At 54.9% G+C, this 14,972-nt stretch overlaps 4 protein-coding genes across 4 annotated transcripts; 2 read left to right on the top strand and 2 right to left on the bottom strand.

Moving 5' to 3' along the window:
* Positions 1 to 602: 602 nt before the first annotated feature.
* Positions 603 to 3,353, bottom strand: BDP81DRAFT_306270 (N-acetyl-gamma-glutamyl-phosphate reductase; the record flags this gene model as incomplete). Its single annotated transcript, XM_060583260.1, has 2 exons — positions 603 to 658; positions 722 to 3,353. 2 exons carry the CDS (start codon positions 3,351 to 3,353, stop codon positions 603 to 605), a joined length of 2,688 nt encoding a protein of 895 aa, XP_060452387.1.
* Positions 3,354 to 6,108: 2,755 nt separating this feature from the next.
* BDP81DRAFT_477717 (synaptobrevin-domain-containing protein) lies at positions 6,109 to 7,515 on the bottom strand (the record flags this gene model as incomplete). The annotated part of the gene is made up of 3 exons (XM_060594827.1): positions 7,022 to 7,515; positions 6,276 to 6,507; positions 6,109 to 6,134 (listed from the first exon to the last, which is right to left on the bottom strand). The coding sequence occupies exons 1-3, from the start codon at positions 7,136 to 7,138 to the stop codon at positions 6,109 to 6,111; spliced, it is 375 nt and encodes a 124-aa protein (XP_060452386.1). The 5' UTR covers positions 7,139 to 7,515.
* A 1,266-nt stretch (positions 7,516 to 8,781) lies between these two features.
* BDP81DRAFT_414651 (uncharacterized protein) lies at positions 8,782 to 9,391 on the top strand. Its single transcript, XM_060589381.1, has one exon. It carries the CDS (start codon positions 8,898 to 8,900, stop codon positions 9,378 to 9,380), a length of 483 nt encoding a protein of 160 aa, XP_060452385.1. The 5' UTR covers positions 8,782 to 8,897; the 3' UTR covers positions 9,381 to 9,391.
* A 2,412-nt stretch (positions 9,392 to 11,803) lies between these two features.
* On the top strand, positions 11,804 to 13,683 carry BDP81DRAFT_306756 (family 76 glycosyl hydrolase; the record flags this gene model as incomplete). Its single annotated transcript, XM_060583306.1, has 3 exons — positions 11,804 to 11,915; positions 11,970 to 12,074; positions 12,125 to 13,683. The coding sequence occupies 3 exons, from the start codon at positions 11,804 to 11,806 to the stop codon at positions 13,681 to 13,683; spliced, it is 1,776 nt and encodes a 591-aa protein (XP_060452384.1).
* Between the last annotated feature and the right edge of the window lie 1,289 nt (positions 13,684 to 14,972).

The raw sequence follows: 14,972 nt of genomic DNA, 5'->3' as shown, positions 1-14,972 counted from the left end.
TACCCCATTTATTCAGACCGATTCAACCATCTTAAACACCTACCGACCGTATTGCTGTCCCGGCAGAGCGGCCTATCTCCTGGCTTTCACATCGAGATTGAACACAGATAGATACGGAACGCATAGTACTCGGTTAGAATACACGTCGTGGGCAGAAGACAACGTCTACCTAATCACGTCGGCAACATCATACATGCATCATCCTCACGATATTCTTCAGGCAATGCTTTAAATCTGTATAATTACCTCTTTTGACTCGTAACCCGGTATATACATGCATACACAACTCGCGTCATGAGAGACGGTCCCCACGGAACGAACGACCCGCCCCCGGGGTTCCCCGAAGAAGCAGGATGATAATAAAGAAAAGTCTGAGAGAGCCCCCGATCGTATCCAAAGGGGGGAATTGGAGGTAGAGTGAAAAAAGACCACGCAGAAAAGAGAAGCCAGGGAGAAACAAGACTTGGAAAAAAAAAAAAATTGGGAAAGTAAAATGGGAAGATGCTTTTTGAACCGGTTATGACTCCAGATAAGTTTGAGTGTCCGCGCCGAGCCTCTTGTGAATCTAATCCGCTCCTTGATCATTGGACGCCCTGTGCCCCTTACATGGTGGGAATACCTTCGTACTCGGCGTAACCGAGGGCGAGGTTCATGTTCTCTGTAGTCAGAAATTAGTAAACGTGCTTTCATCAAATATTTCAAGACGCCAGGGGTGACTTACGAAGACATTGAGTAGCCGCGCCCTTGAGCAGGTTATCAATCGTTGCGCAAACAACAACGCGCTTGCCGCTGCTGTGGACAGCAAAGCCACCAATCTCAACACCGTGCTTGTTCATAATGTTCTTGACCTGCGGTGAGTCGCCAATGACCTTGACGAGCTTCTCGCCGGCGTAGCGGTCCTGGTAGATCTGGCGGATGTCACGCGAGGTGATGGTCTTGTTGAGGGGAATGTGGATGGTGGCCTGGATACCGCGGAACCAGGAGGCAACGTGCGGGGAGAAGGCGACATCGGTGCCGAGCTTGGCGCTGATCTCACGCTCGTGGATGTGGTCCGTCAAGCTGTAGGGCATGAGGTTGTCCTTGAGCAGGTTGACGTCGTTCTTGGGGGAGGGCTTGGTTCCAGCGCCTGAGTAGCCGGAGATACCGAACACGGAGGGGGAGCCGCCGAGGTGCTCGACCAAGGGCGCGATACCGAGCTGGGCGGCGGTGGCGTAGCAGCCGGGGTTGGAGATCTTGTCGGCCTTGTAGATCTCGGAGCGGCCGGTCAACTCGGGCAGACCGTAGGTCCAGGTGTTGTCGAAGCGGTAGTCGGCGGAGAGGTCGACGATGACGCTGCGGTGGTCAGCGCCGGCCTTGCGGGCATCGGCGATGGCCTCGATGTAGGGCTTGCAGACACCGTTGGGGAGAGCCATGACCCAGCAGTCGATGGCGCCCTTCTTCTCGAGCTCGGTGACCTGATCGGGGCTCAGGTTCTCGTAGGTGATCTCGCGCTTGGTGTAGCCCTCGAGCTTCTGGCCGGCAAGCTCACGGGACGAGACGTGTCTGAGGTCTATGTTGGGGTGGGCGTTGAGCATCTCAATGAGAGCCTGACCGGTGTAACCGCGGGCACCGATCAGGGCAACGCGGGAGGGGACGTCGTTGGAGGCGTTCTTCTTGCCCAGGGGAGGGTTGGGGTTGGTGGTCGTGTACGTGGCAAAGGTGCGCTTGCCGGAGAGGGTGGCAGCGGCCGGAGCCCATGTCGGGCGGCGGGCCATCGTAGAGAAGCCACGGGCCTGGGCGGGGGTGGAAGACTGGTTGAGGTTGCGGCTCGAAGTCTGGGCGGCGCGGCGGAGGCGGGCCTCGAGGTTGGAGTCGCCGAGCATGGCTCTACCATGGGCGTTGAACTCGTCGGTCAAGACGCCGAGCTCCTGGAGGTTGTCGATGCCGTACCAGAAGAGCTGGTTGCCCTTGCTGGAGAAGCTTCCGTCGGCCTTGTCGAAGAACCAGGTGAGGTTCTCGTCCTCCTCGCTGACGGTCCAGACGAGCTTGGGGTGGTCCTTCTTGATGGCGTGGAACACGTTCTCGGTGACGTTGCTCAACCATCCCTCCTTGGTGACGGTGAGGGTGGCCAGGGTGGGGTGGGATCGGTTCTCGTTGGGGGGAAGAACGATGGCGAGGCAATTCAAGGGCTCGTCGTAGTAAGCCTTGAAGGGAGTGCCCTTGAGGAAGTCGATGTAGCGGTCGACGGTGGCCTCGGCGTCCATGCCCTCGCGGTCGCGGATGAGGGTCTGCTTGAGCTTGGCGAGGTCGGGGAACGATTCGATGCTGTCGGAAAAGGCGATCTTGTCCCCGCGGCGGATCAAGGTACCGGCACCGGAATCGGTGAACAACTCCTTCTGAAGGTCGCTGGGGTGAATGATGGCAACGCTGGAGCTGCGGGGCAGGGTCTCCAGAAGCTCCTTGATCTCCTTGATCTTGAGGCGAGTACCGTAGCGGCACCAGGACTGAGACATGAGGTGGTCGTACTCCTCGTCAAGGTTGATGTGGGAGATCTTGTCGCCAGTCTCGCCGTTGAACAGACCACCCTTCTCGGAGAGGTAGACAATCTTCAAGGGCTCCAGCGCGCGGGCCAATTCAGCCGCGGCGACATCGGCGTTGACGTTGAGGATCTGGCCCTCAGTGGTCTCGGCCATGGAGGTGAGGATAGGAACGTAGCCCTGGGAGATGGCGAGCTCGACGGGTGCCTTGTCAACACTGCTGATCTTGCCGACGAGGTTCCACTTCTCCTTGTCGAGGTAGTCGGCGGTGAGGACGGTGGTCAGAGGGCGGGTGCGGACGCCGAGGCTCTCGAGCTTCTCGACGAGCTTCATGTTCTCCTGGAGGAAGAGCTTGCGGGCGACGGTCAAGGTCTTGCCGTCGGTGACGCGGATACCCTCCTCGAACTGGGGCTCAACACCGGCCTCCTCGAGGAGACGGTTCAGTTGAGGGCCCGCGCCATGGACAATGACGGGGTACAGGCCGACCTCGTAGAGGAAGGCAATGTTCTCGCAGAGGTCATCAATGTAGTCGGTAAGAATGGCACCGCCGACCTTGATAACGGCGAACTTCTGGGAGGAGACGGAGGTGAAGTATGAGAGGTATTGCTGGCCCTCGCGGCGGCTGCCGATCTGACTCAGTGTGCGAATGATGATGGCGCGGGTACGGTCGCGGTTGGCCTGCTCGGACTGGGAGCTGGTGGAGGAGAGGGCGCGGATGGCATTGAGGCGCTGGAAGGGGTTGTTGACTCGGGTGACGGCGAGGTTCTGGCGACGAGCGACACGAGGCACGGCGCGGCGGGCGCCGGCCCGAAAAACGGCAGAGGTTGCGGAGAGCATCGCGACTATTTGGACTTTTGGTGGGAAAACAGGTTAGCTAAGTTTGCGACGTCGGCGGAGAAAGCAATTGAGAAGCACAGGTGCATAAGTCGTGCTCTTCCTCCCCATTGTCTACTCTTCCTCCTCATGCTCTCTTCTATCTGTATCGTATTCTCTCGTCCCCATGCTGGTTGCGGTCGGCATCCCGAGGAACAGCGGTAGAGCAATGCGGAGGAGGACAGACTCGAAGAGAGGTATAGAGGGGAAAGGAAAGACGGTTGGGTACAATTCAAAGGCAAAGAAGCTCCTTCACGAAGCATTGGAGACCTCGATGGGATAGAGAAAGACTCACACACACAAACACCTCACAACAGACGCAGGTAGATTAGCTTCGAACTCGGTCTAACTGACTGACTCTCTCTGACTCTTCTAGCTGCCGGGAAGAGTGTCCAATTCCAGTTCAATTGAACAGCCCGGGGGGTTATAACGGATGATTGACGGGGAAGGGAAGAAGGTAGGAGAGAGCAAGAGAGTAGAGGAAGAAAGAGAGAGAAGGGAGAAGCGTAGGTGTAGAGAAATCGGAGAGACGAGGCTTTTTACTTTTTGAGGCCTGCGAGACTGTGACTGGACGTTTTTGGTGGTGTGGTGGGCGGTGGTGCGGTGCGTGGGCGACAGAGCCGGTATGATGCAGTGGAGGTGTGGAGGAGGGGCAGGGGCACCGAGCACCCAGCAACTGTACCAGTCCCGTCACCCAGTGCAGTGCAGGGCCGCCGCAGGAAGGACCTGAGCGGGAAGCAATTGGCGGGCGGGCACCTTCCAAGGGAAAAAATCGACCGGTACCGCTCTGCTCTGTCATTGGCAGTCTGCATCGGTTCGCCGCCGGCCGCCCACACTTTGCATCCGCATTAGCACACCATCTGACAGCTGGCAGGTCGTCGGTGACATGCGATCGCGGCCACGGGGAAAGAACAGACTATGCGCCATCTAATTTAGCTATTCTCTCATCTTCCACGATGCCGTAGTCTTTTCTTGTCGTATTTCCGACTCTACAAACACCCTGCTACTGACGATTCCCTCCCCCTCAAGGCCATGAGAACCTCGAGTAAGTCAAATCCCGACCAAAGAAACACTCCCGCTGCACCACCCGTCACCACTTTCCCTCATCCACCCGCAGACCTCAAAACGGGAAGAAGGGCCCCATCACGGTGGACACCCCGGTTATTGGTCGGATCTGATAAGGAATCACCCCGGTACGTACAGATCACCAAATGCGTGCTGGGCCGCCGGGATCTGCAATAGCCATGCACCTTTTTTTTTTTTTCTTTCTCTCTTGCTGCACTGCAGACTAAAAGAGGCATTTCTGCAACCTGGAAAAAATGTTACTTGAAAATTTCAATTCTCTGGGCTAGGTGGAGCCATGGGGGAAGAGCGAGGAAACCGCAGCTTGCATGCCTAACACGAGCCGAGGCAGAACCAGACATCCTTCATCTATGATCTGTCGAGTGCTCCCGGTGAAGATGCTCGGGGGAAGGGGAAGGACTGTTGACGTTGACTCTTGACTAACTGCTTTTTTAACATTGTGACCGTGCATACGTAGCCCGGCAAATGTCTAGACCACACATGAAGAAACAGACCGACAACTAACCAACACGCACCTAAAGCAAACCATCTCTTTTCCAAGTTCCAACAAGTCTGATCCTCAATAAAAAAAATAACAAAGACAACGGCTCAGCTTTCGTACCCTACCTCCTCTTTAGTCGTTCCTGAACCATGTGGAAACGAAGGAAAAAAGAGTGGACATGTCAACTCTAAACGCCTTCTCGGATCCGTACTTTCTTTCGTACCACCGCTGGGCCCAAATTCCGACGCAATCCCGGGGACCGGCGCAGAGATCTGCCGAGCTTGAGATGAACCATTCAGGACCTGGAACCTGCCGTTGCCGTGGGTTTACTGCTACCTTATTTGGCATGGCCCAGGGCAGTATGCAAGACTTGACTGACTGGCTGACTGGCTGACTGGCTGGTCCTCAATAACCTGCTCCCATCCATCTACACACACGCATATGCACACCGCTCGAGATCGTGGCCCCGATCGTAGACGTAGTAGACCCGGCCGAGCCCATTCGCACTCTTCAAGAGCGGGCAGATCAGCCGAGACTGGCGAGAGTCGCCGTTTCAGAATCCCTTGTGGCCCCATTTGCTAGGCCCTGGCAGCTTGATTCTGAGATCGTTGACCAAGTTCTGACCGATTTGGCTCAGTGACACCATTCTCTCTAGTCGAGACGTAATGCGATGCACGAATATGGATTCACAGATCAAGCATCAACGATGAACTGGAACATCATCCAAAGGATCACGGAAAGTTCGGACGCCGGTATAAAATAACTCGCAGTATTTCTGTGGAAGAAGACTCGTCACTTCATTCATATACAACAAGCGACCAGACTGGATATCAAAACCAGGGCCAGTGAGAATTCAAATTACGCAAACGCCTGCCATCCCTCATACATACATGCGGTTGATCCGCAGCCGGGCCGATGCGGCTAGCTAGCTTCCTCGGAACGAATTCCGAAGCCGGCCAGCAGCAGGCCTTTGCATGCAGACCGTTGGAGTAGATCGGAGTCCGTTTCGAACAACCTCCGCGCTTCCCAAGTCATTAACCCATAGAGGTGGCTCTGTGTGCCGCCTCATCCCCTCGTCTCTCACGGTTGCTCGGAGCCTGCGAGATATCTGCAATTCATTTCCATATCATGAGGGCGAACCATGAGCCCAAGGGGCTAGTGTAATGCAAAAAGTGTGGTATCTGTTACTTGTGAGTAGCAACAACTGAGGGGGTTACGTTAGCGCGTTGCGACGACTACAGTCATAACGGTGATTGGAGCCACAGAACAGACAGACAGACGCGATCCAAAGGAATAGCCCTCGAGAAAATGGGGAGACATACCGGCTGGAATGACAATGATGAGAATGAGAATGATGATGCCGGCAATCAAGCACATGCGCATCTTGACGTCCTTCCACCACATCTGCTTGCGGACGCGGTTGGCGCCCCGGCGGAAGCCCTGAGCTGAAACAGCCAGGTTGTCGGTCTTATCTTGCAAAGCATCCAGACGCTCGCCTCTTTGGGAGACCTTGTTGATGTTCTCACGCATCACACCAACGGTGTCGTCGATTTGCTATAAATAGATCATTAGCACATGGCTCTGGTGACACGGTTCCGAGTACGCAATAGGCGAAACAAATTTGCCCCTGATTGCACCGCCGACGACGAGCGACGAACATCCAGAGCGATTGCTGTTCTTGCTGCTGAGTTGCTGAGCGGTCGCAAAGTGTCATCGAATCGCACCGTGTTCAATTCGCTGAAGGTTTCCATGTTGCTAGTATCGATTGCGTTGGCCAGGAGACACGGTCGGCTTTCTGGCAATCGTCAAGGGGACGCGATTGACGTTGCCAGGTATGACGACTGTCCATCTCCCGCTCAACGGCGTACAATATTGCTTCTGATCAAATTCTGGCTGACGAGCTGGAGAATTGATGCGATGGCCCAATCAGGCGTAGTTGGCGACAGCTTGGGTCGAACGGGTAGCTCGGTCGGTCCTCGTCATCAGGCGTCGGGCAATCCGGGGCAGAAAGTCGAACCAAAAAAACCACCTCGCGATGGAAACATCAAGAAAAAGCAGCGCAACTTACAGCTTGCAGAGCCTGGGTCCTCGCATTGCCGCCAGCTCCTCCTTGCTGTTGCGTGCCGGCTGTGTTGGCAGCCTGGCCGCTGGGGATGTACGGGTCGTAGGGGGCGTCTTCGGGCATTGTCGCTGTGGTGACGGAGATGTGAGAAGGCTGAATGAAGTTGGGGTTTGCCGGCGGAGCTCGAAGCTGCAGCTGGCGAATAAAAGTCTTGTTTCGGACGAGCGAGATTGAAGTTTGAGTTGAACGAGGTTCGGAGTTTCTTGGAGGATGTAAATGGCGATCGGTCGCGGTTTGTTGATTGATGGTCGAAGAGTGTGTGAAGTGTGGTTGGGAAAGAGGAGAAAAGGTGGTTGGAGCCTTGGAGGGTGTAGGCGGGCTGGTGAGGTGGTTAAGTTCAGGTTCAGGTGATGAGACGCCTCCCGCTTGGAAAAAGAGGCGAGAGCCCAGCCGAAACAAGGTGCCCGTCTGAGGATTTGGGGGGGATGCGCTGCGGTTTCTTGCCGGGGGGTGGCACGGGGGCACGGGGGTTTTCCAGGTTGGGGGGGAGGAAGACGGGACTCAAGACGGTCGGAAGGGGACAAGTTACAACCACGGCCACCTTGGGGGATGCTAGACCACTAATTTTAGTCGAGCTGGGAACGACCCAGCCACTGGAACAAACTAGCAGCAGGACCTCCAAAGGGTTGGAAGAGGCGCAAGAGGCGCGCGACAAGGCAATAAACCCAGCCGATAGCAGCAAAAAACGAGTGAATCCAATGGGTGAGATGGGAGGAGGACGGTGCACGGCCGCCAGGACGGAGACGGGGCACCCGGGGGGGGGGGGGGTCAAGAAGAGGGATGGTGGAACGGTGGATGAGGGCCAATCAAAACGGCCGTTTCGAGCAGGTCAGAAACTGAGTGCGTGGTACGTACCTTTCGTCCGGTGCCTGGGGAACCTGGCAAAAAGTGGAAATGCGCAGTCAGTCACGAACGCAGTGGCTCTCTCTCTTCTCTTTTTCCAACTCAAAAGTCTGCTGTTCATTTTGACTCTCCCTGCCTGCGGGTGCCCATAAACATGACAAAGGCCCAGCAAAGATTGTTCCCTGGATACGAGAGAATCTGGAAGCGTCTCCGGGCCAGCACTGCCATTTCCTCGTCGGCTTTCCCTTAGAGAAGAGAGGACCACTGTCGTAGTCACGCAGACTCGTTCCAGGGACTACTTAGTCCCATGGAGACCTTTGCTCCGACCTTCCCAAATTGCTGTGCTGCTGCACTGCTGAGAAGGCTGGGCATTGGCGTCAGCTTTCTGCGCAGCAAGGTGTTTTCTGGCGCCTCCCAAGCATTCGGAGCCAGTGCCACGGACTCGCGGCTTCTGATGTAATCGTCGAGGCAGTGCTGCAGGCTCGTCACGACTCACAGCCTGGACCCCGACGGAACTGAATTGCCCCGGAGCCATGACTTGCACCATGCCACCATCTCATCCGATCACATCCTCAACATCAAGGTTGGCTCCTTGGCGGCACGTGAAAGCTGGCCACGTGATACGCGTATTGTCCTCGAACGCGATGGGCTCCTCGGGTCCGAATATTGCCCGCTCGATGTGGCTTGACGTTGAGCCAGGATCTTACGTAAGGAACACTAGGGTCTATCTTGTGGCGCAGCATCGTGGCGCAGCAGTTGTCTAAGAGCCAAACATCGCAGACCAGAGTTCCTCGAATGCCTTCCCAGGTTTCATGCCATTACCGCAGCACTCTACGCAAAGATGCCCATCTTGGCGATTTGGTTCGTTACTGGCAACTAAGCGAAATGAACATCCAACCTTCGTCAAAGGAACTCACTGGATGGACGTTGAAAACACATGCCGCTACTCCAACATTCATCACGGGGACCTGAGACCTAGATGAAGCCGGAGACACCAACACTGCAGCACCCGTTACATCGCCACGAGCGCAAAGAAGGCGACGATAAACCCCCATTTCCATCTGAGCCTGTACCGCTTCCGTACGTCCTGTGTCGCCGTTGCAGGACCATCCCTGAAGCACGCTGCGAAGCTGATCTTACTGCTTGCAATATTCCGACTAACCCTGGACGGTCGCAACCTCGTTTCATCGGCCTACCGGTCGGGCTGGCACATGGCTATGAACGTTCAATGGGACAACTGGCAAGTCAACCTGACCAAAGTCGGTTGAACACATCACAATCTCAGGCTCCTTGCCGAGGAATGGACTTTCCGAGGGCAAATTGCGCTCTTCGCAATCAGCAATGCGGAATGGTGAGACTCAATGCCAACGAACCAGCCGGTGACAAAGCGGTCCACGTACCACGATGTTTCGCTGGCATGCTACTTTACCGTTGCCTAGGCCGAATGGAAACGCATTCCTGAGTCTCGACGGCGATGCTCGGAGAGCCTCAGAATGCGAGCCTGGCTGCGTTCGCCATGCCGATGGCTTACTCACGGCCAGGCCTATGAATGGGCCATTTCATAAGATCGGCTCCGAATTTGTGCCTCTAAGCGCGCTGGCGGCTGGCCCGATGCACAGATGGTATGGAGCGACCAAGTTCTGAAGCTAAATCGTTCGCGGAAATGGGCTCACTCGCTCGAGCAGCCGCCAAGCTTCAGGATTATGAGTTTCAAAAACGGCCTTCAACGGCAGGGAACATGAGGACGAGATCATTCAACAACGCAGCGGGAAACGGTCATCCAATGTCCTTCGATTGTCTGCCCCGAAAGCATCACATCGCTTCAAGCAAACAACATCCGAACCTGAAGGAATCGAGACCCCTGGGTATTTTCGGCAGTCAACTTGGAAGGTTCTTGGCGGCGGCCTGCGGCGATTCCCCCGCTCGCTACCAATTCTTACTTCCAGCCCAGCAGCAGGGCGGCGGCGGCCCGGACAGCTTTGGACTGTTTTGGTGCTGATTGGACCTAGTCTAAAGTCCGGGACCAGCGGCATACTGGCCCTGTCGCTTCCTAACCACCCCAGAAGCTCTGCTGATCAACGACGTCAGCTAGCCCCGTTTTATTCATGTTATTCATTCAAGTTATTCAAGCGGAACTCCAACAAGTGGCATCATGCGGCATGCCGCCGCCCAGAAGCAGAAGCAGCTGGCTGCTTGCACCGCCCCGGTTTGCTGGGCAAGGTCGTAGCGCACAGCCAAGGGACCAGAATAGTAAACGACACTGAGAAGACATTATGGTGTTCACAAAGTCAATTCACTCGAGCGTCGTCCGGCTTGGATCAGGTACAAAGTCTAATTCGGATTTTACCAGCCACAAAGTCAGTGATTAAAAGATGAACCAGTGGGCCACACGGCATTGAAAGCAGGCTTCAGGCCTGAGAGACAAGAAACACAGGGTGGGAAACATTGATAATTTAGTGTGTTTCTCGCAACAAACCTTGGGTCGACAGCGGCACATGAGGATCCAATAGCCCCAGCGGCTCCCATCTGGGTCCGGAAACGTTACCAAGTTACCTCCCGCAGTGCGAGCTGGGGGATGCCAGCGAACGGGTCAGCGCTGTGCAGCACCAAGCTCATGGGATGGCAGGGGTTCGGACCACAGCCGGACGCGCTGTGGATGGGACGGTTGCACAAGCATCACAAGCATGTTGAACAAGCTTAGCTGCCAATGCTTACGCTAGAAACAGAAGCAAGGAGGCATGGCCAAAGCCCAAGGGCAGACTGGCACTTTGGCACCTGGAAAGAAACAAAATACCTACCAATAGGCTAGGTAGGTACTGGGACTGGACGGCATCAAACCACGAAACCACAACAAGCACACACGGCGGTGAGACATTGTTACTTGTAAGACTGGGTCTCGTTCAGCTGGTTTCGCGATTGCTCAATTACCCAGTCTTACCAGTCCCAAAGTGCACTCGGCTCTCATGCCTCGGTGCCTGTCCTATTTGTTGTTCCCCAGTCCAACTTAGGCCAGAAACGAAGGCGAATCTCGTCTTGCTGGATCCTCTTTGCAAAGTTCGTATTGCTTTTCGGGAGCTATTAGTGGACCTCCGCCGCTCCTCTACTTCCCTCGGTTTCTCGACTGGGACGGTTCCGTCTTTGTTGGTGTCCTCGACTGCTCCTGACCAAACTCGTATTTACTTGGGGCTAGATAGAAGCTGCTTCTCCCCTCACACCTTCGTTTTTTGTTTCTCACGAACGACTACGGCAGACGCAGGCTTTTGACAGACACGGAAGCAGCAGTCAAACAGCACTGGCAGCAGCAGCGAGCGTGCGCAACTCCGCCGTCATCGCTCCTCCTCGATCCTCCCCCGGTCACTTCGGTCTGGACGACGCGGAGCCTGGATTCTGAACCTGGCAAACTGGGGCTTGCCTGACCACCTCGGAAACTGACAAGGTGCTACTGCTTCTTTGAGGGGTGTGTTCAACCTGCATGCACGTACATGCCAACACCAACATACAAGTAGACGCACTTTCCCAAGCTTAAAACAGTCTTGGTGTGTGTGTGGTGTGGACAACCCAGCCGCCATACGAATTCACCTCTCGTTGAGGAGGGGAAAAAACGCCAACCAACCTTGCCGGTTCTTAGCTCGCATCATCGGGGCTACTCCATTACCTGACGAACGTGGCTCGACTCCCATGTGCATCGTCTGCCCGGTTTATGCCAGAAAGTCTTGACATTGTGCAAGTTTTGGCCGCTTTCTTATTCCAACCTTGCGGCATCCACTCGTTCTTGGTTTTGACACTTAATCGACGCTTCCCCCGGATTCCTGAATCTTCAGTCCAATCTTTCATGCGGTCCGTTCATCGAAGCCAAGGATCCCTCACACTCCGACCTCTCGCATCATGATCGCAATGCGGGGCCGGACAACATGGTCTGTAAGCCGGCTTTTGCCGGCACTTTTACTGGCGACCGTCCAGTTCACCACAGCATACAACTTGGACACAAGTGACCAAGGTGAGCGCAAATGACAATCTAATGGCGATCTTGACTCACAAGTGTTATGCATAGCCGGTATCAAAACCATTGCGAGGTCAATGACTGAAGATCTGATGTCGTTCTACGACGGAGACAAACCTGGCAAGACCCCAGGTCTTCTTCCCGATCCATACTACTGTAAGTGCATATTCAAGTCCTTGGCCTGTTCCCCACTAAAACTGTGTCAGGGTGGGAGGCCGGCGCGATGATGGGCACCATGATCGATTACTGGTACTACACAGGTGACAGCACTTGGAATGATGTTGTCACTCAGGGTCTCCTCCACCAAGTCGGCAAATTCAACGATTACATGCCAGAGAATCAGACGCGAACCGAGGGAAACGACGATCAAGGATTTTGGGGACTCGCAGTGATGTCTGCTGCCGAGCATGGGTTCCCCAACCCCCCGGATGACCAACCACAATGGCTTGCCCTGGCGCAGGCTGTGTTTAACACCCAGGCCGCACGCTGGGATCCGGACCATTGCAATGGAGGACTTCGATGGCAGATCTTCCAGTGGAACAACGGTTACGACTACAAGAACACCATTTCCCAAGCCTGCTTCTTCGCTCTTGCCGGGCGCCTGGCTGTGTACACCGGCAACTCGTCCTACTCCGACTGGGCAGAGAGAACATGGGAGTGGATGGTTAATGTCAAATTCATTTCCGACGACTACTACGTCTACGACGGCGGCCACATTCAGTACAACTGCACAAACATCGTACCGTATCAATGGACCTACAATGCCGGCGGTATGATTCTTGGCGCTGCCGCCATGTACAACCACACCGGCAACGAGGTGTGGAAGAACCGACTCGACGGGCTGGTCAAGGGCGCAGATGTCTTCTTTGTTGGCGAGGAAAAGAATATCATGCAAGAGGTGGCATGCGAGACGGTTGAACTCTGCAACCTGGACCAGCAGTCCTTCAAGGCATACCTCAGCCGCTGGCTTGCGGCCATCACCAAATGGGCCCCGCACTTGACAGATGGCATCATGTCCAAGATTCGCGCTTCATCTATCGCAGCTGCTTCGCAGTGCAAAGGCGGTACGAATGGACGCATGTGCGGGTTGAAGTGGACCGAAAACGGGACTTGGGATGGAATGCAGGGTGTCGGACAACAGATGGCCGCCCTCGAAATCACGCTCGGCAACCTCATCGAATCTTCCAATGCACCTCATACTGCAGACGTTGGCGGCACTTCTCAGGGCGATCCTGGAGCTGGAGGTAACGACATCGGCCGGACGGTCCCTGCAGTCTCAACTTTACCACCATTAGGCGGTGGCGATACGGCCGGCGCAGCAATCTTGACGATGGTTGTGCTGGGCCTCCTGATTGTGGCTGTCATATGGATGATGCTGGACGAAACGTCCAAGAAGCCCATGAAGGAGCGCTTCTTCGATTTCCGCTCCGCGCTCCTCAGTGGTGGTGGCCTTGCCGCACTGAGTGCCAGGCGGAAGAACGAAGAGATGAATGAGGAGGGCAAGGGGGTCGACAATGACGCTTCTAGTGACAGTTCGCGTGAGAATGGGATACTATCTCCTTTACCGACGAAAGGATACACAATGAGCAGCCACCAAGGCCTTCCACAGCGAGGAAGCGTGCTCTCTCAGATAAGCGGGACGACAGCGGTCACGGATCCGCCTCCAGGAATTCCCATGGTTCGAGAGAAGAGATTGAGCAGGAAGAGCCGGAACCCTGCGTTGCGCAACAGCATTGCGTCACAGCGATCGGCTCGAATTGAGTAGAACCTGGCTTGTTTCACTGTCGGAAATCGGAGCAAACTGCATTCAACATCAAAGGCGTTAATGGCGAGGACGAACGGACTTCTGGAACATACTTGGATTTTACATATGCATTGGGTTGGCATCATCTGGCATTCATTGGAGAATAAAACCGAATAGTCATGGCCGGCTATTACGACACAATCAGCTCCAGAAAATCGAGAGCTGGGGAAGAGCCCACGACGTTATGACGAATTGTACATAGATAGATGATGCCAATTGTAATTGAAGCCACTATTGGCCATTCTGATAACGAGAAACTCGCATAAAGTGACCCTGAGAATACCTAGGTGGTATTGTGGAAGACTGCAAAGGCGTTACTTTCCGCTTGACGGGGCCGGCACGGCGCTGCTTCCACCTCCGTCCGCCGATTTGACGGGCGAGTCTCACGGCGAATTATGTGGCGGAGCTCTCCACATAAGCTTGGCATCAAAGCGACATCCGTAGAAGCTCCAGATAAGAATGAATAAGAACGAAGGATAGACTTTCCAAGCCTTCCGGCACTTGATTTAACCAAGGAAACGCCAGAACTTAGAACGGCGGAATGCTCCTTGAGTGATGTAGCAAGACTTCAAGATACTACGTACTTGGATGGGGGTCTCTTGCGTCTCTCGGATTTGACCTCCGGGCGAGCTTGTCACTTTGAAGTCTGACAGTTCAACTATGAACTCGCCGACTGGGCGAGACTGGCCCCCTTGTCAATGGTAAAACTTTCCCATAGATGTGCAAACACCAAATATCCGTACCCACACTCACACGCAGTTATATATCTCCCCCGCTCCTAGGATATGTAGTTCAGCCAATGAATGGCTTCGTATTTCTGTTCACATGCCCCAACACGGGGGGAAGGAGGCATGTGGGGTGCGGTGGTGTTGCGTGTCTCGAGGACGTGGTTGTGTAACCGTGCAGGATCACAATGGCGGCACAATTACAGTCTTTCTTTGGAGAATTGATAGGCTATGCCGAGGCAATTCTCGTTCTTTAGAGGTGGTCTTTAAAGTCTTTCTCAGCGCTACTGAAGAGGATGGAGCGATCTGGTTGATTCACCAGCTTCATCGCCATCTTCGGTGCCATGGTAGTTTTTTGCGGAGGAGTATGGCTGTCACAGCAATAGGCTATCTGAAGACTGTACGGACCACGAAGGCAATGGGATCGGAGGGGTCAAGAACTAGCTTGGTGATCGTAGCGTAGCGCTCCCGCGTGAAAGGTCTCCTAGCGGTGGCTAGTTGCGCAAAACTGCCGCTCTTGGAAGG

This window comes from Colletotrichum phormii, assembly GCF_030913505.1.
Source record: "Colletotrichum phormii strain CBS 102054 chromosome Unknown BDP81scaffold_1, whole genome shotgun sequence".
In the NCBI taxonomy this organism is placed as follows: domain Eukaryota; kingdom Fungi; phylum Ascomycota; class Sordariomycetes; order Glomerellales; family Glomerellaceae; genus Colletotrichum; species Colletotrichum phormii.
The sequence above is the reverse complement of the archived record's forward strand: the minus strand, read 5'-3'. Positions and strand labels throughout refer to the sequence as shown.